This window comes from Myotis myotis, unplaced genomic scaffold, assembly GCF_014108235.1.
Source record: "Myotis myotis isolate mMyoMyo1 unplaced genomic scaffold, mMyoMyo1.p scaffold_m19_p_18, whole genome shotgun sequence".
In the NCBI taxonomy this organism is placed as follows: domain Eukaryota; kingdom Metazoa; phylum Chordata; class Mammalia; order Chiroptera; family Vespertilionidae; genus Myotis; species Myotis myotis.
Window position 1 is genome coordinate 6,609,357 of NW_023416322.1, and position 27,452 is coordinate 6,636,808.

At 56.7% G+C, this 27,452-nt stretch overlaps 3 protein-coding genes across 4 annotated transcripts in view; all 3 read left to right on the forward strand.

Moving 5' to 3' along the window:
- Positions 1-1,525, forward strand: part of LOC118673235 (sodium/potassium-transporting ATPase subunit alpha-4-like) — a 36,312-nt gene extending 34,787 nt beyond the window's left edge. The window contains exons 21-22 of the mRNA XM_036343823.1: positions 439-530; positions 819-1,525. Of these exons, the coding sequence (XP_036199716.1) occupies positions 439-530; positions 819-847 (121 nt within the window). The 3' untranslated portion in view covers positions 848-1,525. The remainder of the gene's footprint in view (positions 1-438; positions 531-818) is intronic.
- A 2,844-nt stretch (positions 1,526-4,369) lies between these two features.
- CASQ1 (calsequestrin 1) lies at positions 4,370-14,195 on the forward strand. The gene is made up of 11 exons (XM_036344325.1): positions 4,370-4,870; positions 6,983-7,067; positions 7,843-7,943; positions 8,161-8,272; positions 8,570-8,643; positions 8,955-9,085; positions 10,163-10,208; positions 10,826-10,880; positions 11,080-11,180; positions 12,164-12,238; positions 13,574-14,195. Exons 1-11 carry the CDS (start codon positions 4,592-4,594, stop codon positions 13,724-13,726), a joined length of 1,212 nt encoding a protein of 403 aa, XP_036200218.1. The 5' UTR covers positions 4,370-4,591; the 3' UTR covers positions 13,727-14,195.
- A 3,244-nt stretch (positions 14,196-17,439) lies between these two features.
- Positions 17,440-27,425, forward strand: PEA15 (proliferation and apoptosis adaptor protein 15). Of its 2 annotated transcripts, none has more exons than XM_036344158.1 (4): positions 17,440-17,579; positions 23,373-23,546; positions 25,185-25,340; positions 25,494-27,425. In XM_036344158.1, exons 2-4 carry the CDS (start codon positions 23,375-23,377, stop codon positions 25,556-25,558), a joined length of 393 nt encoding a protein of 130 aa, XP_036200051.1. In that variant the 5' UTR covers positions 17,440-17,579; positions 23,373-23,374; the 3' UTR covers positions 25,559-27,425. The 2 variants fall into 2 exon arrangements, with proteins under 2 accessions (XP_036200051.1, XP_036200052.1); XM_036344159.1 differs by lacking the exon at positions 17,440-17,579 and adding an exon at positions 18,220-18,358.
- The last annotated feature ends 27 nt before the right edge of the window (positions 27,426-27,452 follow it).

The following is a 27,452-nucleotide window of genomic DNA, read 5'->3' on the forward strand; positions in this document are numbered from 1 at the left end:
GAAGGGGCCTCCCTCAGCAACTCCCCAAAGTTGGTAAATAACCCCCAGGCACACTGCCTAGACCCGTGGTCGGCAAACCGTGGCTTGTGAGCCACATGCGGCTCTTTGGCCTTGAGTGTGGCTCTTCCACAAAATACCACGTGCGGGCGCGCACGTACAGTGCGATTGAAACTTCATGGCCCATGCGCAGAAGTCGGTATTTTGTGGAAGAGCCACACTCAAGGGGCCAAAGAGCCGCATGTGGCTCGCGAGCCGCAGTTTGCCGACCACTGGCTAGACCCCTGATGTGGCATTTATCTCTCCGCTCTCATCCCCAGACTCTGACCTCCTCAGGTGGGGGGACCAGCCCTCCACCCAACGCCCGTGCGCTGTTCTCTGTGGCTGCCCTTCTCTGGCCCCTCTGTCCCCAGCCACACTGACCACCTCTTGTCCCTACAGGATACTCTGGTGGCTCTGTGCCACTCCCTACAGCCTTCTGATCTTCGTCTATGACGAAATGAGGAAACTCACCATTCGTACTCATCCTGGAGGTAGGCCCCCTGCACCCCCCTCTGACTGAGTGGTCACCGGCCTCCGAACTAGCTCTCCCATCCCCCCTGGTTCCTTCAGACCCATTGCCCTTCCCTCCTCACTGCCTGGGCTGTGCATGGACCCCGGTCCTTCAGTCCTTGATTCCACCATCCTGCTCCTTCCAACCCTGGGCGCCCTGCGGTCCACCCTCAGGCCTCCCACCTGGTCCTCGCTTACCCTTCTGCTCACCTCGCCTGGCTGCCTCCCATTGCCTTTCCTGGGTCAATTCCGTCTCTTCTCTCCCGCAGGCTGGGTGGAAAGGGAGACCTACTACTAAACTCAGAAGAGGAAGAGCTTCACGTGACATGGGCTGGTGGGGGGTTAGGGAGTATGAGTTCGGCACGACATCTGAGTTGGGACAGAGAAATGCTGGGATGAATCACCCTGGATGAGAGAGAGAGAGGCAATCCTGGGGCTGGGCTGGTCACACCATGGGGAGGAGAGGGAGTGGGTTGAGGGTAATGAGGCCCAGTCTGCATCTCACTGGGCCCAGCAGGGAGGGACCTTGTCCTGTTGAATCAGTAGCCAGTCTAGACAGTAAACGCTGACAACATCTCTCACGTGGCTGGTTGTGTCGCATCAGATTTGGGGAGAGTGGTGATGACTGTGATGCTCTCATTCTAGGTCTCCATGGCAGCCAGGCAGCCAGGGAAAGTCAGGGACCACCGTGGAGGCTGGGAGGGGATCAGAATCGAGCAGCGTTGCCCTTGGGGGGCTCTCCCAATCTTAAAGTCACTCCCCTGCCCGATGGGAGCAAGGACAGGACAGGGCCAGCTGGAATCAGAGGAACGGGAGAGAGGAGAAAAGAGCAGCGGACCACACGCGACGGGACCCGGCACCACAGCCAGTTCTGTTAGGTGGGCTCACCCAGCCCCCACTTTTGGTCCTCGGATCAGCTTATAGAATCAGTTTTCGTGCTAGAAGGGACCTTATTTCATCAGTGAAGAACCTGAGGTCAGAGAGGTTCAATGACGTAGGAAGGGTCGTATGGTGAGTGGTGAACGTGGGGCCGAGGAAGGCACGGTGATCCCTGCCCTCCACCCCCTGTGCTGGGCAGGTCATCTCCACCCTATCCCCCCCACCCCCACCCCACCCCCTTCAGCCCTGGTTGCCGAGCCTGGGCCCACACACGTTGCTCAGTGTCTGGGGACTGAGGAGTCCGCAGGGAGCCTCTCCCTCCTGCCTGGCTCTTCCTCCCTCTCCACCCATTCACAGCTTTGCTCTGTGAAGTGGCCTATTTTGCCCTGTGGGTCAGTTCATGTTCAGGCTTCTGTTAGAGGAGACCATTGGCTGTGCCCCAAGGCATACAGCGCAGGAGAGAAAGGCGAAGGAAAGCTGGGGGGAATCATAGACCGTCTCCAAAAACAAAGTAAATGTGTTTGGTGGCTGTGTGCTTTGCCTGCCGTGGACAAGGGCCTTATACCGCCCATGAACTCACACAGCAAACATATTCTTATCCCCGCCCCATGTTAGAGATGAGGAAACCAAGGTCGTTCTGATTCCAGAACTCGTGCCCTTCTCCACTTTTCAGACTAGTCTTACAACGAGGGCTGGGCCAAAAGTACATACAACAATAAACAAGCAAGAGAATAGGAGAAGGGTTATGGGCAAGTCCAGGTGGGAGGCCAAAGAGAAGGGCCTTGGAAGGTGCAGTCAGCCCCGTCCCCACGTCTCCCCACCCATGCTCCCCTCCCTCTTCCGATGCAAGGTCTCCTAGGGACAGAGCTATGTCAGTCTGGGGTCCTTCCCTCCCCCTCCCCCCACCCGGCTGCTGACACGGCTGAACCAGACCCTGGGAGATGGAGGGGCCAGGGGGTGTGTGAATGAGGTATGGAGGGGCCAGCTCCTCAGGTTTCAGGAGCGAGAGCTTCGGGTGTCTGGTGGGTTAAAAATACAAAGGCCCCAACTCAGGGTCATTTGACACCAGTGGCTGAGCCCAAGGGCCTGAAAGCAGGGGCTCAGAGGGAAGGCGCCAGCAGAAAGCAGAGAGCCCAGCGGAGCAGCGGAGCGCAAAGGGTGGGGGAGGGTGCAGCTACTGGAAAGCATAGGGTGGAACTGAGGAGCCAAGAGCAGGAGTGGGAGCGGGTTGGGATGAGAAGTCTGGCAGCTGCAGAAGAGGAGGAAACGGAGTGAGCCTGGGCCACCGTTGAGTCCCATTTCACGCCCTCGCGGGCACGCGGAAGGTCAGACTCATCGTGGACAAGTCTGATGGCCCAGGGTCTCTGCCCACGTGCGCCCCCTCCCCCAGCGGGCAGCCCACGTGAGAGACGGGGCTGGACGTCATCTAGAATCTACCACCTACTGCTGCCCCGTGGGTCTGCCCAGCCGTCCCACGGGCTGCGGGGCTGTGCGCCCTGAGTCACACTCCCGTGAGCCAGGAGCCGGGCTCTGAGGTCCCGGGCTCCAGCGTGCCCGCCTCGGCTGGCTCCGGCCCCTCCTGCACCAGGGGCAGCTGTGCGCCCGGACTCCCTCTGCCACGCGCCCGAGGCTTTCTGTGGCCTCCGCCCTGCAAGGTCTGCCCACGGGAGCGTGGGAAAGTTCACTCCAACAGAATTCCACGCCGCCGCCTGGCTGCAAAAGGAACACCGTCGCTCCAAATCGGAGCTATCTCGGGGTGGGCATGGGGGTTTCTGGCTTTGACCCCGCCCCGCCATGGGGGTGCCTCCGTTTACCAGCGAATGGTAAGCGCCCTGGAGAAGGTCCTTCCTCCCCAGGTACCCAGAGCTGAACTCATCCGCTTGGCCCTCGCCCCCAAGATGGACTCCAGAAAGTTAGAGAGAGCCGTTCCCAACTCGGCTTGGCTCTCGGGCGCACAGAATTAACCTACATCCTTGGCGCAGGCTTTCCCAGTGTTAATCCCCCCGCCCCCTAGTGTTTATACCTGATCCTCCCTGTGAAAGACATAGGAATGAATGACTGTATTCGCCGCTCTCCTCGGCACCAGCAGCCCCGGGACCCTCCCTCTCCCCTGTGCGCAGAAAACCGAGGATCAGAGTCCAGAGCAGGAGCAGGGGGCAGCGGCCAGGGGCTTTCTCCATTCCTCGGGGGACAGAGGCGCCCCAGGCCCATCTCGCAGCGCTGCCCGCCCCCCGCCCGTCCTGCCCCTGCTTTCCAAGTTAGGAAGGAGTGCTGAGTGAAGCAGAGGAAACCGGCTGGAACTGAGCCCGGCCTCCAGTCCTGGACGAGGCTCCATCTTTTATTCAGAGAATGACCTCATCCTTGGTCCTGGTTCTTTAAAGGGAAGGGCAGAGGGTCTCATTGCTGCAGCCTGGATCGCATTTGCGCTGCCCCTCTTCACTACAGGAGCAAAGAAACAGACTTCACCTGGAAGGGGTTCCAGGTTCTAGGACTTAGAGTTAATACTGCCCGTGTCCCTTCTCTCCTGCTTCATGGGTTTAACTCTGATGCGGAATATCTCCCTCTCTACCCCCACTTCCTCCTCTCTGAGTCCCCTGGCCCTCACTTCCCCTACTCACCCCAACTCCGCCTTCACCAGCCCCAGTTTCATTTACCTCTGGGCTCATCTGCTCTTATTTTTAGCTCCAGCCCTTTCCTTCCTTAATATGGTGATGCGCTAGGCTGGTGTGGGGCAGGGGCCGAGGAGCCCTGGACATTGTGGGGAGGGGAGAGGAGGGAGGCTCTGGGAGCCGGGGGAGAGGCGCGGGAGGTGGGCGATGCCAGTCTCATGGCGCTGTCCTGGCCTCAGAAGGTTACCCGTCTCCCCTGCCAATTCTGCAAACATATTTAGACAGGACCAGGTGGGGCGGAGGGGTGCCAATCTCAGGGGCAGCTCGGGTTCCCTCCCCGCCCCCTGCTCCCAGTCCTCCTCCTGACCCTGTTCCTCTTGGCTCTGCAGACAGTGTCTCCAGGACCCAGCAGTGTCCTCTGTCCACTGCCCTAGGCCCTTCCCCACCCCACCCTCACCGTGAGCCCCCAGCTCAGGAGTCAGGACCCAGGGCCCCTCCCTCCCCAGCGAACCTCTTCTGGACCAGCAGAGTCGCCCCGAGATCTCACTACCTCCATGCGCGCCGCCGTCAGGATGGGGGCCAGAGCTGCGCCGGGCCTGCGGCTGGCGCTGCTGCTGCTGCTGGTGCTAGGGACCCCCGAGTCAGGGGTGCGGGGGCAGGACGGGCTGGACTTCCCCGAGTACGATGGCGTGGACCGCGTGGTCAATGTCAACGCAAAGAACTACAAGAACGTGTTCAAGAAGTACGAGGTGCTCGCGCTGCTCTACCACGAGCCCCCGGAGGACGACAAGGCCTCCCAGAGGCAGTTCGAGATGGAGGAGCTGATCCTGGAGGTGAGTGCGGGGGGGCGCAGGCCCCGCCCCTGTGTGCAGCCCCCCCACCCCGGCCCCCATCCTACCCCCCACGCAGGCCTTTGAGGCTGACAGTGTGGCAGGACCCCGTCTTTGCCAGTAGGACCCAAGGGGCATGTGGCCTCAGCCGAAGGAGAGAGAGAGACTTGGGGACCAAAAGTACCACTGGAGTCTGGGGGTGGGGTGGGGGAGGGGAGGGGGACTGCGAGGAACGTCTCCTCCACGCTATAGGAGGCTGGTAGTACCAGGTTTGGCTAGGACGGGGGTGTCCTCAGAAGGGGGGCAAAAAAGGAGAAGGGAGGTCCTCCAGGGGAAGGGGGGACGTGCCCCTCTGTGCACTTTAGGAGCAGCACCCCGAAGAGGGCTAAACTGAGTATAAATGTCACTGTTACTAACATCTTGCAAGTCATTTACTTCATGGCTAACGGTGTCCCAGAGCCCAGCAGGCCTCCACATGCCTCAGTCCCCCGCTCTGCCTCCGCTCCCTTGCTCCCCAGCTGCCCTATTGGATCAGGCAGGCTATTCTGGTGGGAAAATTCTTGTGGCTGGAAGAGGCTTCAGAGTGCCTTCCCCAGCTTCTCTTTGTGGGAAGGCTCTCCGCACCCCCAAGCTGACCGCGGGCTCAGGGGAGAGGGGCTCTTCTACAGGAAAACGCCTGCGCCTGGAGATGCCGGGCGGGCGATGCAGCCGCACATCCCTCCCGGGCCGGCATGTGAGCGCTCCTCGTCCCGGCCTCAGCAGCCCCCTCTCTCTCCTGGCTGGACAGACAGGCCCCGCTGACCCGGGGCTTGGACCAGGGGTGGGCAAACTTTTTGACTCGAGGGCCACAATGGGTTCTTAAACTGGACCGGAGGCCGGAACAAAAGCATGGATGGAGTGTTTGTGTGAACTAATATAAATTCAAAGTAAACATCATTACATAAAAGGGTACGGTCTTTTTTTTTTTTTAGTTTTATTCATTTCGAACGGGCCGGATCAGGCCCGCGGGCCGTAGTTTGCCCATGGCTGGCTTGGAGTATTTCAGGGCGAGATACCAGGACCGCGGGCTCCCACGTCTGTGTGCCCCTGCCAGGCTGGAACCTGCCATCTGAGTAATGAGCTGAGTATTTTTATCCTGAGGGCTCAGCATCCGTGGCCCTCCACCTGCCAGCTGCCACCCTTCCTGTCCCCCTGGGACTCCAGGAGGCTGTGTGAGGTGGGGTTGAGCCGAAAGCCACACCCAAGGCAGAGCGCACCAGGCTGAGAGTCTAGCCGGCAGGCCTGGGGAATGAGAGTGAAGGGGAACGTTCACCTGGATGAGGGGCACCCAGCCATGTCTGCTCCGGCTCTGGCTCTCTCCCTCTGAGGGTGACAAGTGCTGGTCCAGTGACCTCTACTTTCAGGCGTTCCCCGCTCATCAGCAATGTGACCAGCCCACCCCACCCCACTACCCTCCTGTTCCCCAAAATTCTCCCCATCGCGGGTCACTTGTGAGAACCCCAGGGATGTTGCCCCCCCCCCCCCTTGGGCATGGCCTTTGGTGAGAATGGATGCGTGAGCTCAGCCCTGAGCGAGGGAAGAGCCTCAGTCTCTTAAAGTCAGATTCCTCCGCATTCCTGAGGAAGCAGGCGTATCGCGCTTAGCGCTTCGAAGTTCAACGTAATAAGCTCATGGCAGCCCTAGCTGGTTTGGCTCAGTGGATACAGCATCGGCCGGTGGACTGAAGGGCCCCAGGTTCGATTCCAGTCAAGGGCACATGCCCAGGTTGCGGGCTCAATCCTCAATAGGGGACGTGCAAGAGGCAGCCAATCAATAATTCTTTCTCATCATTGATGTTTCTCTCTCTTTCCCTCTCCCTTCCTCTCTGAAATCAATAAAAATATATTTTTTTTAAAAATAAGCTCATTGCAAGCGAGCAGTAGATGGTCAGGCATTTACTGAGCAGGGGAACGTAAGGGTGGGGCTGTAGGAAAGGTGGGGGCTTTCTGGATCCTTACACAGCGTCAAGGTCAACTCTTCGACTGCCTGCACCCCAAACGGCCACTTGGAAGCATGCGGTGGGGAATAGGGGTTGCTGTGAACTCCAGGGGCTGACTCACCTCGCCCTCCCTGCAGTTAGCAGCCCAGGTCCTAGAAGACAAGGGTGTTGGCTTCGGGATGGTGGACTCTGAGAAGGACACAGCTGTAGCCAAGAAACTAGGTAAGGGCGGGTGGGAGCGCAGGGAGGGGCAGGTGGCCTGGAGACTGGATGGGCAGCCCTGGAACCGGCTAGGAACTCCACCCTGCTATTCTGAATGGAGAAAATACTGACATTAGAAGGGTCATGGCCAAGGGTCCTGGCCTCCTTTATTCCTTATAGAGGCCGATGCTCAAGTCCCAGAAAGAGGTGGACACGGCCTTCTTCATATGTTTTTCAGAGAACTAAACCACAGGACCAGGTGCTGAGGGAAAGGGGAGTCAGGGAACTCAAGTGGGGCTGCAGAGGCCTCAGTTAACGCCTCTTCCCACCCCTCCCCCTCCAGAGCCCTGGATAGGTGTTACAACACCGGCCACCAGGGGGCAACACAGGCCTGAGACTGGCCATCAGGCATGCATGGGGGTGGGGTAGTCAGTGATTAAGTCTTCCAGTCAGTAACAGCAGAGGTTAAAGGACTGAACTGGCAACTGGCCACTGGAGTCCTCAGGGGAGGTCACATGAATATCTCTCTCTAGTATGACAAACAGAGAAAGAGAAATCTTTCTACATCCTCCCCTAACACCCCCACCTGATCTCAGCTTCTCCCTGGAGAGCCCCTTGAACCAGGGCATAGACCCCAGGGGTGTAGGGCTAAGGGGCAGAGGAGGTGAGCGAGGCTGGGGAAGGGGAGGGGAGGTGGCGGGGTCCAGTGGGATATAGAACAGGCTCTGGCCCTGAATTAGGACTCTGGGGTCTGCGGGAAGGTTGGGGTCATGCTCTTCTCTGGCCCACGCCCTAGGACTAACCGAAGAGGACAGTATCTATGTGTTCAAGGGAGATGAAGTCATTGAATATGACGGCGAACTCTCTGCTGACACCCTGGTGGAGTTTCTGCTTGATGTGAGGATTCATGACCCTGGACCTAATGTCCTTGCTTTAAGACTTTGTGCCTATCCTTAACCAAACCCAACCGTATACGTGCACGCACACACACACACACACACACACCAGTGAGCACCTTCCTCCTGTTCCCAGCCCTCTTCTCCTCATCCTCATTCCTCTCTCACCAGTAAGGACGGAAACTCACTCTCTTCCTTCCATGTCCCTGCTATTCCAGGTCCTAGAGGACCCTGTGGAATTCATTGAGGGTGAACGAGAGCTGCAGGCATTTGAGAACATCGAGGATGACAACAAACTCATCGGCTACTTCAAGAGCAAGGACTCAGAGCGTGGGTAACCCTCCGACTCCACGGCTCTCCTCCCTGGAATCCCCCTCCCCCACACTTAACCCACTTCACAGCCCCTCTATCTCCTAACTCCTTGCCAGTCAGCTCCATCACCTGCCCTGATCTCCTGCACACTGGTGGTTCCCAGAGGGGCACCTCCAGCCTTCCACCTCCCCCATCACATGCTTTACTCACTCTCAGAGGGTTAGAGAGGGTGGGTCTCAGAACTAGGGAGACAGACGGGAGAGGGCTCCTTGCACAGCCTGCTCTCCCAGAGACTGACTCTGCGTCCCCCTCCAGATTACAAGGCTTTTGAGGACGCCGCAGAGGAGTTCCATCCGTACATCCCCTTCTTCGCCACCTTCGACAGCAAGGTACTCCACCCCAGAACATAGTGGGTCTCCCTCGTCCTCCTCAGCAGCCCTCCAATCCCTCTCCCAGAATCTATGGGGGCCTATTCCCTCCCTGCACACCACGCTCCCACCTCTACCTTGGGGCTCCCCCACCCCAAAGATTTTAGATGATCTATCCCAGTCCTCTCACGTCCACCAATCAAAGCCCAGAGAAGTGAAGACACTTGTCCAATGTCACAATGGCAGTCTGACTCCCTTCCTCCTCCCTGCTCCCCCGTCATACTGCTGCTCACCATAACCCTGCATCCCCTGCTCCGCCCCCACCCCCAAAGGTGGCAAAGAAGCTGACCCTGAAGATGAACGAGGTTGACTTCTATGAAGCCTTCATGGACGAGCCTGTGACAATCCCAGACAAGCCCAACAGCAAAGAGGAGATTGTCAGCTTCGTGGAGGAGCACAGGAGGTAGGGCAGGGGCAGAGCCCCGAGCAGGCGCAAGCACCTGCCTGAGACGTGGGCGGGGGGATCTCAGACAACCAGGAGGCGTCTCTCACCTGCGGTAATTCACCGCCGGATGCCAGTGCTCAAGATACACTGACTCTTTTCCACAATCTTTTGCACCCTAACCAGCCCTGAGCCCTCACGCGTAGAAGGTTCTCCATGAATGGGTACTGTGGGTTGTGACGAGTGTGGAGTGCCTGTGGTCTGCCCGGAACCGAGAGGTGCTTTCTACCTGTATTCTCCTATTTAATCCTTTTAACACCCTCAAGTACAGAGGTTCCACAGGCAACAAGTGTCAGAACTGAGTTCCAACCCAGATCTGGCCTGGGCTCTTCCTCATACATCACCCTGCACCAGTCCTACTCAGCAGGGTGGAGGGACTGGCGAGGTAGGGCGAGGATTTTGCTCTCCAGGGGATATTTGGCAGCGTCTGGAGAGAGTGTTTGGCTGGGGGCAATGCTGCTGGTATTTAGTGGGTAGAGGCCAGGGATGTTGCTAACCATCCTGCAGTGCACAGAACAGACCCCACAATGAAGAGTTAACCCGGCCCCAGATGTCCATAGTGAGAAACCCTGCCCTACACTCACACCTGGCTCCCTTCTTTCATAGAACTGCACAGCTGGAAACACCCTTTCATCTGTGTAAACCACACTCACTCTCTCCCTCTAGATCATGGTCCCCTTTATCAGGGCAGAAGTGTGTTTGCTTTGTTTAACTCTGTCTACACAGCACCTAGCACAGGGCTCAGAACATCTCAGACACCCAAATTTATTGAATGAATGAGTGAATGAATGAATGAAAAAAACGAATACTCAGATGCCCAGTTCTTACCTTCCTACCAAAAGGCTCTCTTGCAGTCCCCTTGCCCACCCTCCATCCTCCCACCTGTTTAAACCATTCCATGATCTGAGCCTGGTGCCCAGAGCTTAGACTTTGCCAGGCGTCTTTGTTCTGGGCTACAAGCTGCCCGTGCTCTAGGCAAGGCCCACAGGCAGCCTCTGCTATGGGGACTCTCTGGGGGGTGTCCTCTGTCTGTTCTAGATCGACCCTGAGGAAGCTGAAGCCTGAGAGCATGTATGAGACCTGGGTGAGTACCCCGAGACAGGGCCAGGCCCTGGGGGAGCATAGGTGGGTGCAGAGTCAAGCCCTAGAAACGTCCTCATGCCTCACTTGTAGGAAAGACAATGCGCCAGCAAAGGTTGGGGGTTTTTGTTCTGAAGAACGTGTCACCTGTAAGTTGATGAAGATGACAAGGTACCCTAGCTGGTTTGGCTCAGGGGATGGAGCGTCGGCCTGTGGACTGAAGGGTCCCGGGTTCAATTCCGGTCAAGGGCACATGCCAAGGATGCGGGCTCATTCCCCAGTAGGGGGCATGCAGGAGGCAGCCGGTCAATGATTCTCATCAATATGTTTCTATCTCTCTCTCCCTTCTCCCTTCCTCTCTGAAATCAATAAAAATATATTAAGAAAAAAAAAAGATGACAAGGTAGAGCCACAGTTCTGGGGCTGAAGGGTTTGCCAGAGGAGGTCTGGGGCCTAGAGCTGAAGGGAGGTGGCACTTGGAAAAGGATTACCACCATAAGAAGTCACCTAATCCAGAAGCTGAGTTTCCGTAAAATTCAGGTTCAGGGAAGAGGTGGGGTCTGTTCGGGGCTCTCCGACTTCGGGGAGTACAGCTAAGGCCCCCCCCTTCCCCCACCACAGGAGGATGACATGGACGGAATCCACATTGTGGCCTTTGCAGAGGAAGCTGATCCCGGTGAGGGAGGAAGACTGGATGAACTGGGGGGACTGGTGAAAGGGGGAGACGCGGTGTTTGGGAGGCATTCCTGGGAGAGTGCAAGTGGCCTGGGCTAGACATGTGGAGCTGTGGGAGGTGAGGAGAGATCCGGGTTCTGTCTTCTGCTTGTCCCTTTTCTCTCCACCCAACTCATGCTTCTCTCTTTGTTCCCTCCAAGACGGCTATGAGTTCTTAGAGACGCTCAAGGCTGTGGCCCAAGACAACACTGAAAACCCTGATCTTAGCATCATCTGGATTGACCCTGATGACTTTCCCCTGGTAAGAGGCACCGCTCGGGCCCGCTGTCCTGTTAGGGCCTGGACTATGGCGCGTTCTGAAGGGAGCTTGTTGCTGAGTTCCTATCCCAGCTCTTAGCGGGAGGCCCTGGGAGATGATGCCTGCTGCATGCTCAAGGGCACTGTGGGCATGGAGAGAGCCTGAGAGGGGAGCGGGATGGGAAGTGAACCACATGGGACATCACCCACATGGCTCCCAGAGCAGAAGCTGGGCAGAGGTTGGCTCCTTCTAGATAAAAGGAGGATTTGGGGGAGCAGATGGATACATGCACCCTGCACGTGGATATGCACAATCATAGAATTGAAGCACAGAGGTTCCGTGTTTCAGGGGACAGCTTTGTTCCAGCCTAATCCCCAACACCCAGCATTCATTGTTGAAAACTAACTGAATGAACAAACAGGAATGTGAGGAAATGAGCAGTTACCAGGCATGACTACCTCAGTTTAGGGATGTGGAAACGGAGGGCGGGGAAGAAGTGACTTGCCCAGCATCACAGGGTCACCCAGTGGCAGACCCAGGATCAAAACAGGGAGGAGTCCAGATGCCTGGCTGGTCCTCCTGATACTTTCCCTTCGGATTTCTTTCCTTTAACTCAGTGGTTCTCAACCTTCTGGCCCTTTAAATACAGTTCCTCATGTTGTGACCCAACCATAAAATTATTTTCGTTGCTTCTTCATAACTGTAATGCTGCTACTGTTATGAATTGTCATGTAAATATCTGATATGCAGGATGGTCTTAGGCGACCTCTGTGAAAGGGTCGTTCAGCCGCCAAAGGGGTCGCGACCCACAGGTTGAGAACCGCTGCTTTAACTGCTTAGCTCTACCTATGCCCTCAGGCCCTGCAGCTGGGCCCCTCCTGCTTTCCTGGGCTCCTGGTGCTCTTTATCCCTGTACTGACCCTCACACCCTCCTGGACTCATGTGCCCTCGACCCCCTTAAGCTGCCCCATGTGATCTCTCCACAGCTGGTTCCGTATTGGGAGAAGACGTTTGACATCGACCTGTCAGCCCCACAAATAGGAGTCGTCAATGTTACTGATGTAAGTTTCCGTCATTCACCCCTGGTTGACCCTCAACTCTGCTTCCCAGAATAGCTGACTCTCCTCTGCTCTGCTAAGGAGGAGCCGAGTCTTCCCAGAAGAAGCAGACATGCCCAGCCTCACCCTAACCCCGAATGCGGCCGTCTCCACCTGTCAGAATCGGCTGCTCATCCTTTAGGGCCCAGTTCAGACATCCTCTTCTCCATGAAGTCTTCCCAGATCTCTCACTTGGAATCATTTCTTCCTTAGCGCTCCCAGAGCCCATTGGCATTGAAAACATGACTTCCATGTGACTATTTATGTACCATACGTGTCCCTTCCAGGAGACTTTGAGCTTTTTGAGGGCAGAAATCTCATTCGAATATGACAGGTGCTTTGATAATGTTTGTTGAGATGAACTTAATAGGCCAGTCTTTGCTTTCATATAATTCTCAGTTTAACTAGGGAGGCAGGTATTCCATTCACTACCAGGACAGGTCTGATAAACTCTATAATAAAGATACAAATAAAATGCTAGGAAGGCCAAAAAAAAAATCAAAGTGATTTTTGCTTGAGAAAATAAAAGAAAAACATGTTTATTTTTTATATTTTTATTAATTTCAGAGAGGAAAGGAGAGGGAAGTAGAAACATTAATGATGAGAGAGAATCATTGATCGGCTGCCTCCTGCACACCCCACACTGGGGACTGAGTCCACAATCAGGGCGTGTGCCCTGACCAGGAATTGAACTTGTGACCTTCTGGTTCATAGGTTGATGCTCAACCACTGAGCCACACTGGTCAGGCAGAGAAGGGTTTAAAAGGAGTGTGGCATTCAAAGTGGAGATTGCACAATGTGGAGGAGTTCTACAAGTGAAAATTATGAAAAATCACTTCCAAATGAATGGAAAAGTTAGCACAAAAGGTCAAAAGTAGGAAAATGAATATTAGGATCAGGAAAAGGCAAGTCATTTTTTGTGGCTTGAGAGTCTAGAGGTCTCTGAGGATGGTGCTGGAAAAGCAGGTTGTAAAAAGCCTTGAATGCTGAAGTTTCTGATTTTACTCTTTAGGCCATGCAGTGGTTCTGCATCAAAGGGCAGTATAGAGAGGTCTGTTTTAGGAGCTCAGCATGACAACAGCATGGCAGAAAGACTGCAGGGAGAAAACCTATTTGCCCATCCAACCATTCTTTCTACTACTACGGTCACTGTTCTAACCTAGACCTTCTCCCCTGGCCCCTGACATGAAGGGAGGGGACAGGGGACTCAGGGAAGGATGTGCCGAGCCCATCGAGTGGGAGGACAGGTCCAGAGCACTAAGTCGGGCTTAGCTCAGTCCTGTCTGTGCTGTGTCCTAGGCGGACAGCATATGGATGGAGATGGACGATGAGGAGGACCTGCCTTCCGCTGAGGAGCTGGAGGACTGGCTAGAGGATGTGCTGGAGGGTGAGATCAACACAGAGGATGATGATGACGACGACGATGATGATGACGATGACGATGACGACTAGTTGCTATGGCAACCATCTCCGTGCCCCATCTGCTCTCCTCAGGCTCCCTCCCACCTTCCCTAAAGTCCTCCAGGGATACTAGGTCATTTTCTGCTATAGGGCCCCTGGGGCCTATATGCTGTGTGCTGAGACCCTGGTCCCCCTCACCTGGTGAGGAGAGGAGCTACTTTTCCCTACACAACAGCCCAGCGATCTCATCTGACTTCTGTGTCCTGTCCCACAATGTCCTGTATCTATTATGTTCCTTCCATTACTCCCTAAACTCTTCCTTGTGATTTTCCTCTTATCATATCTCTGGGCCCCCCTCTCTCCTCTGTTCCCCCCACCTGTGCTTCCCCCACTTTCTCAAATCCTATATCCTTGGCCAAGAGGAAGGGAGGGCCCTGCGATTGGGGCTGAATCTCAGCATCTTTTGTTAATGTATTTGGGTCAAACAAGAGGCCTCAATAAAGGATCTGGGGCAGCTGAACAAGTGTCTGCCGGTGAGGTCTCACCCCGATGGCAGGAGAGAGCCAGCCAGACGGGGCGCGGGTGCGTTAGGTGTGGGTGCCTTTTGAGAGGTGGTGATGCGGAGTCGGGGGGCTCCCTTCAGGCAGTTAAATCAGACGAGCTTGGATGTTTATCTGCTGCAAGTCAACAAGCCTTTTCTGAGCACATGGTGTTTGTCCGGCACCGCTGTGAGGCTCGGGAGAACAGATCGTGCCCGCCTGTCCCCGCGCTCGAGCTGATTAACCTCACCGGGAAGGCAAGACAAGCACACGAAAAACAGTTGGAGAAAAACACAAAGCAACCTGCAATTACGTGATTCTGTTTGGCTCGATAGCACCCTCCCTGCCGCTCTTATTTGAACGCCAAGACTGAGTGTGAATAACCCTTCCCTGGTGAGGCCCTTCTAGGGGTGGCGCTCCCCCGGGTTCCCTGTACCTTCTCTGCACTCTATTCTAGCCAGGGTCACGTTCCAGCCTAGCTCTCCATTTCCATGTCTGTCTGCCCCCACTAGACTGTGTGCCCCTTGAAGGCAGGAGCCCAGGCCTTTTCTGTGTCCACAGGGCCTGGCACTCAAAAAGTTGTGGTGAGACGGCACGGCCATGGCGTACTCAGCCCCAGGGCGCCTTATATGCCATGCCAGCTCAGCCTGGTTCAGTGACCCTGAGTTGGGGCGGTGAAAGGATTAAGAAAAGACAGATAAGAGAATGAAAGCTGGGTCTTGGTGGGACGCTGCCTCTCTGATGGAGAGACAGCGCCAGCGCCCACAAGCCGTGTCTTTATTTTATAGCAGATTCCACGAGGCAAAGTAGGGGCGAGATCAAGATGTTTACAACATTCTCGTGGGTTTCACTCCTACACAACTACGTGCACCTGAACTCTATCAAGCCCACATCACTCAGGCACATGGGGCTACGTGTTCGGACCGTAGGTTCAAGCTCACAACTATAGCCGTTGGCTATAATTGTGCTGGGAGGGCTCTGCCCTCCAAGCTGGGACTTGCACGTGGCCATGAGAGGACTGTGCCCTCTCCTCAGTCCAAGGCTTGAACCTGTCCAAACACAAGAAGTAGTCCCCAATAAATGTTGGTTGAAAGAAGGAACAAATAGAATGGGCTCAGAAGAGAGAGATCAGAGTGGGCTTCGATGGCTTCATAAAGGAAGGGAATCGTTTTTTGGGCCTTAAATGAAGAGTGGGATTGGATTAGGGGCAAAGGAGTTGGGGAGGGGACATTCCAGCCAGTGGAAACGTTAGAAGCACCAGAAGGCCGTGTGTGTCCTTTTGGGGAGACAGAGGAGACCAGAAAGACAAAAAGAGAAGCTTAAGTGGTGGCTGCGACCTGGAGTGGGCGTGATGGACCTGGACTGCCGAGGTGTTTGGATTTAATCCCGTGACTGGGGAGGAAGGGGGCCAGGGAGGGGAGATGAGGGACATACCAGAGGCTGGGAGCCCAACTCTGAGGATCAGAGACTGTTATCATAACGGGGTGGCGCTGGGAGAACATGCACCCGGGTAGTGGCCATGGGAATGGAGAGGAGATGCTGAGTTTTGTGCACTGAGGACCCCCCAGACCCGGGCCGGCTAGAGTTCCCGGCAGGAAGGAGTCACATTCTCTCCAGCACAGTCCAGGCTGGGGTGCCTGTCTGTAAAGGAGTCAGGGTTGGGGGCGGGGGGGAGACCAAGCTACTGAACAAGCCCATAACTAACAGTTCTCATGGATCAGGGATAAGGGTGTTGCTGGGAGACTGACTTTCTGAGTACGGAAGAATGAGACCTGCGGTTAGAAAAGTTTTCCCCCTTCACAGACTAATCCAGAAAGTGCTCCTGGGGAAGGTGGCAGAAGTAGAGAGTAAAAACCACGTATTCATCCAACTTGTGCCCACTTAATGGCTGTTTAATACACAGTATGGGTACGGGGTCAACACATTAGTATCATGGAGCCCACTGCTTAGCACAGCTCCCATTTTAGGCCCCCATCGGCGCCAGTCCCTAGAGACAGACAAGTTCTAAATCACGAGAGCCCTGGGGAGCGGCCCCAGGGTCCCCGTCCTGCCAGCAGGGATGCCAGGGAGGCTCAGAGGCGTCACCTGCCTGAGGAAGGGGCAGAGGCAGCGTGCAGCCCTGGTCTCTGTACCTGCTTGTGTCTGGAAGACCTGGAGCTTCCTCTAATGCAGAGAAACCATTCAGCTTCTTTGAGTCTCAAACATGCCTCAACGAAATCGTTTTGGCCCCACCACACAGAACAAATGAGATACAGACCAAGGCAAATTAAGGGGGTGTTACCATCGAAGGGGCAGCACAGGGCACACTGGGGGCCGGGCGCAGAGCGAGAGAAGGGCTGGGAAGCCGACGCGATCGCGATGCCGCAGGAGCCTGCGCCTCTTCCAGGGGGAGTATGGGCTGCAGAAAGGACGCCCTGTGGCTTCCGGCGGGGTCTCTGCCAGGTGGCAGCTGAGGGGAGGCCAGGGCCCTCCCAGAGGCCGTCCAGACACGAATGGGCCAGACCTCTCCGCAGGGCCAGACCCCGCCAGAGCTGAGCCTAGTCCTTCAAGCTGGAGATGGGGGCGAAAACAGATGCTTCCCCACTTCTTCCTTCCTCCTTTCAGTCTGGCTGAGGGTCCGGGAGGAAAGTCCCTGGGGTGGAAGGGAAGTGAGAGCCGCCTGGGGGCCTGGGCAGAGGCCCCCGCTAGGAGCCGGAGCCGCCTGTGGCTTTGCAAGTTGTCTATATTTGCATGCTGAGCTCAGTGCTGCTTTTTCTCCTTAGAAAATAACATGACATCACGGTGGGGGGGAGGCCCGGGTGGCATATTTGGGAAAGGTAAAACAACAAGAACACACCCAGTGGGCTGGCTGGCCTCATCCTGGAGGGAGATCCATGGCCGCAGGGCCCGTGGAGGAGGCCCCAGAATTGCTCCCGGTCCCCACCCTCTGCCTTCAACGTGGGCAGTCGGGGCGGACATAGAGGTTTTTCCAAATCCCAAGTCCGGCCGCTAAGAGGACCCGAGCCAAAGGCCTGCGGACCCTCCACTGACTCGATCGGTGCCCCAGGCCCCGGCCGCGGCAGTCACGCAAGGTCGTCGGGGGGAAGGGTGGCCCCGAGGGGCAGGACTGGACCTGGGAACTGGGGGCTGAGGCTGGGGAGGAGGCAGCTCCCCCTCCCCGGAGGCTGCAGAGCCCCAGCCCCTCGTCCGCCCCTCCCCGGCTCTGACGTCACGGCCGGCGGGTGGGGCGCGGCGCTGGGCTCGGCTCGGGCTCCGCGGGCGGAAGCGGCGCGGCGGGAGCCGAGGCGGAGGCTCCGGACGCGGCTCGGGAAGCGGACGGCGGAGGGAGTGCCCGCGCCCCGCGCCCCGCGCGCTCAGCCCAGGCGGTGAGAGGCCCGGGGAGGGCGGCGGGAGGGCCCGGCGGGTCGGGGCTGGGAGGGACGTGGGTTCGAGGCCCGACGGGCGGGAGCGGGGGCCCGGGTCCGCGGGTCAGGCCCCCGGCCCCGTCCCCGCGGGGCGCCGCGAGCCTGTGCCCGAGGCGGCGACCCCGCCCGGTGGTGCCCTGGCCCGCGGCCGGGAGGGCGACGGGCCTGCTTCCCGCCCCGCGGAGCGGCACCCCCTCCCTCCCCGGCCGCAGGCTGGCCCCGGGGTGGCCACTCCCGCCGGCCGGCCCGGCCCGCTGCTCCCGGACGCGCCGTGCGCCCCAGCCGTGCGCCCCGGCGCCCTCTGCACCCGGGGGAGCGGTGGGGCTGGCGACGGCCTGTCCCGAGGGAGGGGCGGGTCTGGGGGTGGAGAGGAGTGAATGTAGCTAACGTGGAACCCTGATTAATTTCACACATCACCTTCCCCATCACACACACCTCCCCGGGACCCGCCGCACACGCGGTGACACACACCCATGTGACTCCTACACGCCCGCGCGGCGGGTCACACGCGTCCCTGCGCTACACACCCACCCCCACCCCCACCTCGCCCGCTCTCCAGTCTCCCGGGGGAGCATCACGCGCAGTGGGGGGCCTGTCCCCACGTCCACCCTCATCTTCCGGGCGTCTTCTCCCTGGGCTTCAGGTTGCCCCTCTTTGGAACTGGGAAAAGAAGGGGGCATTTTGACTCCAGGACGGGGAGACAGGAGCTGAGGGCCAGCGAGCCTGGTGCTCTGAAGCTGGTGAGTAGGGGATTAGGGGTGCTGGTGGCCACTTCTGCTGCTTACCCTTAGAACCCAGGGTTCTGGGAATGGCTGGGTTTGGGGCACCAGAATGGCCAAGGGATGGAGGAGGGGTGGGAGCAAGGGAGAGGGAGAAAATGAAAGAATGAGTGAGTCAGCCAAGGATGGAGCCCAAGTCAGAGAGAGAGAATGAAGGGAATGTGTGTGAGAGGGACGGAGATGCAGCCAGGGAGCTGGGGAGGGAGGAAGTGAGCCGCAGAGCTGGTCCTTATCGAGGGGAGGGTGCTGGGGTGGCCAGGACAGGGGCTCTGAACCTGGGGAGGAGGGAAGCAGGATGGCGGGGAGACTGGGGAGAAGTGAGACCACAGGGAGTTGGGCATACGTGCTGAATCCGTGTTTTGTGGCCCCCAGGCTGTGGGAGCGATTAGCTTTAATTGCTCTTCCCTTTGTGGTTAAACATTTGTGGGGGAAATTGCCAGATATGCCCTAGGCTACTGACAGCCCTGCTTGCCTGCTCCCTCACTCCCCGACAACCTGTGCCCATCGTGTGTGCACGCATCGCCAGGTCAGGCATGAAGGAGGGCCACAGCCCTGCCTGCCCTGCCATCTCTCTCTGCCACCCGGCGCCCCGGGGGGCATCATCAATGTGTGTGCAGCCAACCCACCCGGGCTCCTCCCCACCAGCCTGACTCTGTCTCCGCAGCAGGGAAGCTACTCCTTCCTCACAGAGTAGTAGCTCTGCGTGTGCAGCTGGGGCTGCTGAGCCAGAGCCCGGGAGCCCTACGCATGCATGGCCACCACCGAGTGGGATGGGATGGAAGCCCACTGAAGGGAAAGGGGGAAGAGACTGAGGGGTCAGGGAGAGGGAATGGACAAGGAAGAGACAACCAGATGAGGGGAGTGGGGCACACGCCTCACCCCTCCTCACTGCCAGGTGGCCCTACTCTGCCCTGCCTGGTCCAAGGCCAAGTAGCTCCTCATCTCCCGCTGGTCCTTCTCCTCTTAGACTGAGGGCCAAGGGCTTCACGCTGTCCCTGTGCCTAGGGGCAACCCATTTTGCTGCTTGAACTGGACACCGAGAGACCAGGTGTCCTGCCCCTGTCACTCCCAGGCTGGCTCTGGAGTCTTCGAGCCCTATTTTCCATTACAGGAATAAAGATACCCCCCTCCACCACACACACACACACACACACACAGACACAGACACACACACAGACACACAGGCTGAATAGAAGCTACGGGAAGAAGTCAGTTGAGTACAAGTATGATATTAGTGAAATAATTAGGGATGAACTACAGAACTGCTGGAATTTGGGGGCCAGATAAAATTTAAAATAGGAAGCGTGCACTCTCTCGACCTCTCTGCCTCTCCTCTCCCCCGCCCCCCCAGGACTGACAGACCGATGCCTACAAGCCGCCCCCACCCCCACCCCCGCCCCTCTGCCCACTGCAGGACCTCCTGGCCCCTCCCTCAGCCTTAGCTGCCCCAGGTGTGAGGGAGGGGGCGGCAGCTCCCAATCCTCAGGCTTCTTCCATTTATTGAGGATTTGGAAGCAAAGGCTCGGGAGAGGGGAGAATCATGAATTAAGGGCAGAATGCACAGACATGCCCCTGTGGGCATCCCGTGAGCCCACTTTGCTAGGCTTCTTAAGGTGCCCCCCAGGCCTGCTCCTTCCTCCCCAGTCCATGGAGCACCTCCCTGTCATGCTTCCAGCTTGGCCCCTGAAAGGTCAGTATATACTATTCTTGCCCCTTCCCCTCCGCTTCAGTGTTCTAAGTTGGACGGACCTTTGACAGGGCTCCACCTGGGGCCAGCTTGGAAGGAGAGGGAGGGAGGAAGGAAGGAGGAAGGAAGGTAGGTGTGAGCAGAGCACAGAATGATCGGGGAGGGGAGGGGCTGACTTCCTGGCAGCCTGGCCCCGGTTCCCGGTTCCGGTTCCTGGTTCCTGCCCTGGTATCCTGTCCCAAGAATGGCCTCGCCCAGGCTGCCTGGTGTCCCCTGGGCAGCCTCTGCCCTGCTCCAGACCTGGAGGGCTCCTCAGAGCTGGGAGGGCAGGAGGCCCCGTAGACCCTCAGGGATTCTGGGACTCGGTGAGGAAGGTGACATGGAGCGTGAAGGAGCCAAACTTCTGCAAAGCCCCAGCATGGCCACACCACCCCAGGGACAATTTTCAGCGAGACTTGGGAACCATGTGAGGGGATTCCACCTTGCACCCACAGACCGTCCTGCTCTTGCCTCAGCTGGGATCTCTCCAGGGAGGGAGGCCACTCAGCTGCCTCTCCCTGCGCCTCAAGGAGCCTTACTCCTGCTTTGTCAGTCTGTTCTTACAACTCCCCACACCCTCCCATCCAGTGGTGTCATTGTCCTGACAACTGAGGTGGGGGCACCCAGAACAGAGGTTGCCATGGTAACTGCTGAGCTGAGGCAGCAACCTTCTCCTGGACTGTGCTCCCTGCCTCCCTCCCCCATGATTCCTCGCTTGCAGCCTGTTCTTTCTCCCAACCCCAGCTCTCCCTCCATTCTGTGGGCCCCCTCACCCCTTCCTCTTTTCTCTGGATGTGAGCCTGTGGTTATCTTCCTTCTTACATGTGCTCTCAGCTGCTTCAGTCACATCCACACACACAGACCACACTCACATCCACACACCCACTGCCTGCTCGCGAACACATGCCCATACCCAGGGGTGGGCATCCGCAGTGGGACCTGGCGCACACACACTTCCCCCTCCACTCGACATGCCACCCCACTTCTTTGTATCTGTTTCACTCTTAGAAAGCTCCTACCCACCCATGTGGGTGAGTACCTCACACATTAATCCCTTCCCTCCCACCTCCCTATAAATGTTTTAGATTCAAAGCCCCAAATCTTACCTCCTCCCAAGAGAGAGAGACAGAGACAGAGACAGAGAGAGACACACACGTTCCCACCAGATCTATTTACAAACTTCTTCCATGTGAAAGCCAGGCAGGTGACCCTAAACCCTGTCCCACTTTGCCACTGGGGCAGGGTCTTCCTGGGGCTTCCTGCCTCTTCCCCAGGCCCATTCCTTTTCAGTCCTCACACCCCTGCCTCCATCATTGTTCTCATCCCTGGACTACTCCCTCCCCACCATCCCTTTTGCCCTAACATCCCTCCCCCCCTTTTCTGCCCTCGGATTATCAGTGGAGGGGGCAGCTGGGCTCCAGTCTGCTGCTGTGACCTACATTTCAAGGCAGAGACGGCTCCTGGTGCTGACAGTCAGAGCGCATTGTTCCTGGCCCAGCCTGGCAGGGCCACTGCGGGGTCCTTCTGTCTGGTTGGACCTGGGTGTGTGAGTGAGTGTGCCTGGAAGTGCCTGCTTCTTGTGGGGGTTGTGCTGGCCCTGCTGCCTGGCTCATTGTGTATTTGTGTCACACTGCCTGCCACCAAGGGAGGCTTGTTCTGGTCCAAGTAGGGGGCTGGGAGTGGCGACTAATGGTTCCATGCCCCTTACTATGCCATGCCTCTCTGCCTCAGTTTCCCTGCATATAGGCCAGAACTAAGGAACATAGGAGGTGTCAACCAGGCCCCTTTTACCTGCCACATTCCCAGCCCATTGTCGGTGTGATTTGTGGGTAGTCTGTCAAGTACAAGGTCATTTTACAACTTGTCCCACTCTGATCTAGCCGCAGAGTGTTTGACATGATTTACTTTTAAAAATGCTTTACTTTTTTAAAAAATATGTTTTATTGATTTTTTACAGAGAGGAAGGGAAAGGGATAGAGAGTTAGAAACATCGATGAAAGAGAAACATCGATCAGCTGCCTCCCACACACACACTACTGGGGATGTGCCTGCAACCAAGGTACATGCCCTTGACCGGAATTGAACCTGGGACCCCTCAGTCCACAGTCCGACGTGTTATCCACTGAGCCAAACCGGTCAGGGCTGCTTTACTTTTTCTGATAAAATATATACTCATTGTGTGTGGGGGGGGGGCGGGGGGGGGCACTTGGTCTGACTTGTCTTCTGTCTCAGCCGCAGTTCCTATCTTAGTGAGTAGGAGGGCCTTGAAGGTTCTCCCCCACCCAGGGGTCTCCAGGAGAGGCGGGGAAAGGCCTGGGGAGGTCTAGCCTGGCCCAGCCCCTTCTGAGAGGTCTTGCTGAAGGTAGTGCCAGTGGGCTGTTGATGCAAACGGGAGTGGCAGCCCCCTTCCTGCCAGACTCCCCCAGTGATGCCTCGAAACCCCTTCCCCGCCACCCAGCCAGCCTGGGAACTGGCAGGGGGCCAGAGCCAGCCACTTGGTATTCTTGGGCACTGGGGCTGAAGGCACAGCACAAAGGCTAGGAGATGGCTGTACGGAGGACCATCAAGGAGGAAAGCGGCCCATTGCCTCCCCCTCCCCACCCCCACCCCCCTTGAGCCCTAATGACTGAATATAAGGCTGAGCAGAGGGGCCAGGGGACCATTAGACCAAGCAACTAGGCATCCCTCCAAAATGAGTCATTCGTGGGGTGGTGGGAGTTGAGTGAGGGACCCCTTTGCTTCTGGGGAAAACTGGAAGCTGGAACATGAGACCAGCCAATTGCAGCCCCTTCTCACTTCTCTCAGCCACAGCAAGCCCATCCCTGTGGTCATTGTTTTAGTTGTTTTGTGTGTTGTTGTTTTTTATGGGTTGCAGGTGGGTGAGGTGATTCTGGGGGGACTTGGAGGCAGCTGGTGAGAAGCTCCAGAACAGGTTGCCATGGTAACCGCCTCCTCAGTCTGGGGAGCTGTTGCCAGGGTTACTGTTAGGAGGATAAAATGAAGAGAAAGATGGTGGGGGGAAGTCAGTGTAACTTCTCTCTCCAGGCTCCAGCCTGGTCCCTAGCTTCCAAATATCTTCCTGTCTGCTCCCCCTCCCTCTCTTTTCTCCTTCCAGCCCGGGCCCTCCCCAGCCTCCATGTTCTAGGCACTTGCCTGGTGGGGTGGAGGAGGGGGTGGGAAGTGCCGGAGAGTAAACCAGATTCCACACTTCAGGCTCAGCCTCCCTCCCTTTGTTCCTCCCAACCCCAGTCATGGCCGAGTACGGGACCCTCCTCCAGGACCTGACCAGCAACATCACCCTGGAAGATCTGGAGCAGCTCAAGTCGGCCTGCAAGGAGGACATCCCCAGTGAGAAGAGTGAGGAGATCACCACGGGCAGCGCCTGGTTCAGCTTCCTGGAGAGCCACAACAAGCTGGACAAAGGTGGGGAGGGGCCCCAGGCACCCTGCCAGCAGCTGTTCTGGGGGCTCAGTTCATTCAGCAAATAGAAATGAGCTCCGAGCTCCTATACACAACCGGGTGCTCCCCTCCGGTAAGGCAGGACAGAATTAAAATGCTCCGAGAGTGGAGGGGCTGCAGGGCCGTGGCCTTTACATTCTTCAGCATGTCCTTGTCGGTAAAAAACATTATTCAGAGAGTGCTATTCTATATAATACAATATTAAAACATAAGTTGAAAGTGACAAAATAAAATCCCAAGTTCTAAAATTTTATCCACTTTTTTTTTTTTTTTTAATATATTTTATTGATTTTCTACAGAGAGGAAGGAATAGGGATAGAGAGTTAGAAACATCGATGAGAGAGAAACATCGATCAGCTGCCTCCCGCACACTTCCCACTGGGTATGTGCCGGCAACCAAGGCACATGCCCCTGACCGGAATCGAACCCGGGACCCTTGAGTCCGCAGGCCGACGCTCTATCCACTGAGCCAAACCGATCAGGGCCACTTTTTAAAATATATTTTTTTAATTGATTTCAGAGAGGAAGGGAGAGGGAGAGAGAAACATCAATGATGAGAAAGAATCATTCATGGGCTGCCTCCTGCACACCCCCTACCAGGGATCGAGCCAGCAACCCAGGCATGTGCCCTTGACCCTTCAGTCCACAAACCATCGCTCTATCCACTGAGCCGAACCAGCTGGGCGGTTTTATCCACCTTCGGAGACCACAACTGTGGAGGGGCCTTAGGGAGCAATTGGTGTATAAAAATAACCCTGAAAGGCAAGTGGGATTTCAAAGGCAGAATCCAGAGGAGGGATGCTAGGCCAGGACCATCGTGCTGGAGGTGGGAGAGTAGCTGGTACGTTTGGAAAAGCAAGAAGCCCTGCTTTGCTTGCTGGGGCACAGAGTATGTGCAGAAGTGGCTGGAGGGTAAGTTAAGGCTGTGCTGTGAGGGGCCTGGAGTGACAGGGCATTTGATCGGTGAGGTGGGTGATCTGAGTCGGTGTAGCGGAGGGAGGCTGAGAAGGTTCCAGTTACTACCGCAGTGGTCAGCGGAGGAGCCAGGGAAAAGGCCTTAGAGCTGGCCAGGCCAGGGAAATCCTCTGGTCATGGTTGTGCCTTCGCTCGTGGATAACTACCTTTCACTGGGCCCAGAAGTAGCCCCGGCTTGTCTAGATCCCACCCTCCAGTCCCACCTGTGCTATCAGGAAATGTTTTCTGAAGCTTGCTTGGAGGAAAAGTGGAAGCAGCTCAGGGTGGGTGGCGAGTATTTGGAAGCCAGTTAATTTTTCTCTTTTGCCTCACCCCCCCCCCCCCCCGACATCACATGTATTGAACCTAAATCCCTCATTCTAAATCCGTGACCTAGAATCATCACTGATGGATGCTCTGCTCTCCTTGGGAACAGTCATCTGTACTGCTCTTTGGCGCCTTCGCTTTCTTTTCTCGGCTTAGTGGCTCCTCCTCCTCTGTTGCCCCCTCTGATACCCACTGTGAGCAACTCAGTCTTGGTTCCAGAGGCCTGATCTGGTAGAATGGGGGAGGCTGACCCGCACCCCCCAACCCCGCCACACACACGCACAGCTCAGCTCTAACCCTCCGTTTCCTGCCTTGCTCCAGACAACCTCTCCTACATTGAGCACATCTTTGAGATCTCTCGCCGACCTGACCTACTCACTATGGTGGTTGACTACAGAACCCGTGTTCTGAAGATCTCTGAGGAGGACGAGCTGGACACCAAGCTCACCCGTATCCCCAGTGCCAAGAAGTACAAAGGTAAGAGGCCTTGCCTTCACTGTGCACTTGTGCCCTCCCCCGTGGATGATCCCTGGAGTTGCTTGCACTCTGGGAGCATGAAGGCTGATGTTCAACGGGCCTGCCTGGTGTCTCCCCTATTCCATCCCTGGACCTGTCCCTTTTTGCCCCCAGACATTATCCGGCAGCCCTCTGAGGAAGAGATCATCAAACTGGCTCCTCCACCGAAGAAAGCCTGAGCAAGGGGGAGGAAGAGGAGGAAGGTTGGACCTTCATAGGACCACTCCCTTCCCCCAGCCTCCAGGGGAGGGGGCAAAGGCACCCCCCACCCCCACAAATCTACCCACTTACTAACCTGGTCCTAACCCCCTTACTGTGTGCGTGTGTGTGTGTGTGCACACGCTCTGGCTGTCTGTCTACATGTCTAGCTCATCTAGCTCCTCTTCCTTGTGAGGGGCTGGGGGTCAGAGGCTGGGGTTGGGGGCTGAGTTCCCACTCTCGGGAAACTGCGTATAGAAATGGGCACACCTCCTATTCCCCCTTTCTCCGCTTTCCCACCACCTCTCGCAAGTGTGAGAGCAAAACGGACCTGCATGTTCCTACACTGAGGAGCCAAAGTGGGAGTGAGACACAGGAGATGCAGGCGGGAGGGAAGGTGAAGAGGCTACCCAACCTCCACCTGGGAGGGGCAAAGAAAGCCCGAGTTCAGAGTTCGGTTTTACCCCACGCTGGACTGCTGTGGAGTCCAGCTATTCCTCAGGTTGAGGGGCCTCGGTTCCAGCAGGTCCCGTTGTGCTCCCCTCGGATGGGTATGAGCCAGGACCGAATGACAGGACCATGGATCCTTTCCTAGCCCCAAAGCAGAGCACCCAGCATTAGGTCCCCCCCCCCCCATCTGCTCTGGAGACTGTGCTGGGAGAGCGCCCCCTGAGCCTGAGCCGGGCGGAGGGGCTCCTTCCCCCCTTTATTCCTACTCAGACTGTTGCACATACTGACCCCGAGCCTCGGGCGGTTGGGGAACGAGAGTCTTACGTTTTCACTCCGATTCTGCCCCACCTACAGAGTCCCAGAGTGGTCACGTAGGAAGCTTTCCCTTTCCCTGGTCTAGAACACCCCAAGCCCGAAGTAAGGGAAGGAGTTAACGACAGTGTTTTCCTTGCACTGACCCCCAATTCAACCCAGGAAGGGACTTGGGAACCCCTCTCCCGCATCCTGGCACCGTGGGCTTGTGAACACCTCCTCTCTAAATCACTACAAGTACGGTGACCCCGGCCTCCTGCCTGCCCTCCCACCCTGACCGTGCTAACTGTGTGTACATATATATTCTACATATATGTATATTAAACCCACACTGCCATGTCTGCCCTTTCTTGTGGTGTCTAGCATTAACTTATTGTCTAGGCCTGAGTGGGGGTGGGAGGCGAATGCCACAATGAAGGGAGTGGCAGAGTCAAATTCCTATATAGTCAGAACAAAACTTATTTTTTAACTTTAAATTCACATGTAATCTCAAGAAACTAGAGAAAGTTTATGTTAGGAGCTTCTAGGATGTGGGAGCAAAACTTGGAATGGGAGGGGTGGCTGTTGGAAGAGGGAAGAAGCCAGACTGGTTGGAGAGCACCTTCCACTCCTAGCCCAGCCCAGCCCAGCCTGCCTGTCCCCTGGCCACTGCTGCGGACACCTGCCTTAACACATACACCTCGAGTACTCCAGTTTTGCCTTAAAGGACCTTCCCAAGTTCCCCAGCCCTGTCTGGCTTCTTCCTGAAGGAGAGAAAGACTTGTAGGATTGGGAAAGGGAAATGAGCATGAATTGTCTTTCCAGTAAGGGTATATTATATGAGAGCAAGAGACCGAGAATGAGGATGAATGAGAATGAGTAGGAGCCTTCCTTTGAAGAGAGGAGAGGATGAGATAGGGAGAAGGCAGACAGGGTCGTTTCAGCAGTCTAGTAATTGCTCTGTAAGGCAAAATCATCTAAAAAGACTAACTGCCCCACCCCCACCCCCCACCCCCCGGTATTGCTGTGAGACTGCTCATTCCTGTGCTCCTCTGTGTAGTGTGCACGGCCTTATCCTAACCCTGGAATAAAGGTGATTGACTATAACTGTATCTGACTGATTCTAGAACTCAG